The sequence below is a fragment of the Gekko japonicus genome, unplaced genomic scaffold (genome assembly GCF_001447785.1).
Source record: "Gekko japonicus isolate JY-2015 unplaced genomic scaffold, Gekko_japonicus_V1.1 scaffold13353, whole genome shotgun sequence".
NCBI classification, from domain to species: Eukaryota; Metazoa; Chordata; class Lepidosauria; order Squamata; family Gekkonidae; genus Gekko; species Gekko japonicus.
The window spans coordinates 1-2,748 of NW_015180078.1; the positions used below are offsets into that span (position 1 = coordinate 1).

The 2,748-nt window shown below is 45.6% G+C and overlaps 1 gene segment (V, D, J or C); it reads right to left on the reverse strand.

Moving 5' to 3' along the window:
- Positions 1 to 356: 356 nt before the first annotated feature.
- LOC107124921 lies at positions 357 to 667 on the reverse strand (the record flags this gene model as incomplete). The annotated part of the segment is given in 1 exon segment: positions 357 to 667. A coding segment is annotated over 1 exon segment (311 nt), but the record flags the coding sequence as incomplete, so codon positions are not given.
- Between the last annotated feature and the right edge of the window lie 2,081 nt (positions 668 to 2,748).

The following is a 2,748-nucleotide window of genomic DNA, read 5'->3' on the forward strand; positions in this document are numbered from 1 at the left end:
CTCCCACTGTTGCCCTGCTCAAACACCAAATAGGTGATACCCTGCCCCCAACTTTTGCTGAAGTAGCAGCAAAAGGGGGAAAAAAGAACAAGGTTGGCAGTGTTCTCTGTGGTTCTCTGCCAGTTCCTGTGAAAACCCACCAGTGACATAAGGTAGCTTCAGGAATCACCAGAAACTCTGTAGTATGCCAGACATCATAATGCTTATTTAGAATTACCAAGTCCCTTGGTAATAAGAAGAGAACTGTTCCCATCAAGTTCTGACATTAGTGTGGCGTTTGGCTCCACCATCAGGAAAGACCTTCCACATTCCGCTCTCCAGAAGGGTTTTTTGTATGACCACTGGTTGTTTTTCTTTCACCGTGAGCCAGCTGTGCAGTAATACACAGCTGTGTCCTCCACTTTCAGGCTGCTCATTTGGAAATAAAAATTGGTGCTATCCTTGGAGGCTGTGAAGCGTCCATGAATGGTGGGGGAATAGTAGTTGGTTTTAGAAGATTTCCAGTAGTGTACTAGCCATTCCAGGCCCTCTCCTGGCTTTTGTCTGACCCATTCCATCCACCAGTCGGTTATAATAAACCCTCTTGTGGCACATGTCAGCTGAACAGACTCGCCAGGCCTCTTCAGCTCTGAACCCCTTTGGGTCAAAACAACTTCAGAATGAACCCCTGGGAAACAAAACGGAAAATTCAAAGACCATGTGAAGCCAGTCTTACATTTATGCCATACTCTAATAATAAGGATGGGTCACATGACAGTAACATTGCAGGCAAGAAGAATATTTATCTAGTTGCATTAAAGGAGGCAAAATACCTTCCCAAGCAGCTAAAACGACAATCCAGTGGAGCCAATGTGCCATCATGCGTGGTGTTTGGGAAAAATCTTCAATTGGCAGATTAGGTGTTTCCTTTGGTGCCCAGGAACTTGAAGGCTTCTCTGCTAAATGAAGTCTGGAAAGAACAAGATGGATTTATAGCAGCAAATGTCTCCTCAATTTGCATCGAATCCGCATATAAGACACAACCAAATCCCACCCTCTCAAGGATCCACCCCGAAATTTCAATGCACTTATTTTGTCAGAGAGGGGATATTTACTGGAGACAAAAGTCAATGCAACTACCAAAAATGCTTCCTACCATCTCAGCTTAGCCCATCAGATAGCCCCTTGTCTTGCTACACCTGATCTGGCCACCTAGATCCATATTGGCTACAGTTTGCCAAAAAGGAATGATTGTTCCTGTTGTTCCTTCTTCTGGTATTACTGCAGCTGGTTGGCAGGAGGCAGATCTGCTCTTTCGGTATTCAAATGACTTTTGAATATGGCCAGTCGAGTGAGCTTTAGGTTTGATGAGTGAAACAAGCATGCTTGGAGCCCCTAGTAATAAGTCTGGTCCCAGGATTTCCCAGGCAGAAATCTCGAAACAGTACATTCTAAAGAACGCCACGATCCAAACAGACAAGTCTTGGCTTTGAGGTTGCGAGACATCCAAGGATTTGGCCACTTGTTGTACAGAGAAGGATATCAGCTCTCTGTTTGCTTCAAGTTCGTTGTGAATAGGTTGTGAAAGCAGACCGGAAGACATCCAGTCCAGTCCTGGGACAAACTCTATGCAGTCTTGCCACACAGAGCCCCGGGGAACAAAGAGCGGTGGAAGATCTGCTCACAATACAGATGTGGCACTGCTGGATCCTCAGAACCCACCCCCGTAGCAGACTGATGTGGGAGGTTTCAACATACAATGGTATCTTTATTGCTGCTGCAGGTTTCCATGCCAGAAATATTGTTGCCAGATGAATGAAGTGAAGCAATCCAGGTCTAAGTCCCTCGTAATAAATATGGGTCTTGGCCAGTGTTCCCTCTAAACTGAGTTAGTGTGAGCTAGCTCACAGTTTTCTAGCCTCCAGCTCACACAGTTTTGTCTTAGCTCAGGAAGGGATGCCTCCAGAGCAAACTAATTTATGCAGTAGCCAAATCGCTCACTCACAACTTTAATGCCAGGAGCTCACAAAGTAGAATTTTTGCTCACAAGACTCCACAGCTTAGAGGGAGCATTGGTCTTGATATGTCACCAGAAGAAGAAGCGATTGGATTTATACCCTGCCCTACACTCAGAGTCTCCTAGTAGCTTACAAATTCCTTTCCCTTCCCCACAACAGACAGCCTGTGAGGTAGGTGGGGCTGAGAGAGCTCTGACACAAACTGCTCTTTTTCAAGGACAGCTCTGACAGAACTATGGCTTGCCCAAGGTCATCCAGCAGCTGCAAATGGAGGAGTGGGGAATCAAACCTGGTTCTTCCAGATTAGAATCCACGCACTTAACCAGTAAACCGGCACAATCTCAAAACGAGGGCAAACTCTGAGCATACTAAATAGTGTTGCAATCGAAACTAAGAAGAAATAGGTTGTGAGATTGTGAGAAAGCCAAGGATCTGTCGACTTGTTGTACAGAGAAGAATATAAACTGTGTGTTTGTCTTAAAGTTTCTTGTTCCTTGTGGCTGGTGAGTGTGGAGCAGAAAGTGTCTAGGCAAGTCCTGGGGCAATCCTTGGGGCAAATTATTTGCCGTCTTGTCACCCTGAGCCCCATGGAGCAAAGGGGCGGTGGCTGAAGATCTGCTTCCACTGCAGCTGGGGTACTGCTGGATCCTCAAAATTCGATCCGGCAGCCACTGCAGACTCAGATTGATGCTGTCTAATGTTTCATAATATTTTATTGCTATCATAGGTTTCCATGCAAGAAATAATGTTG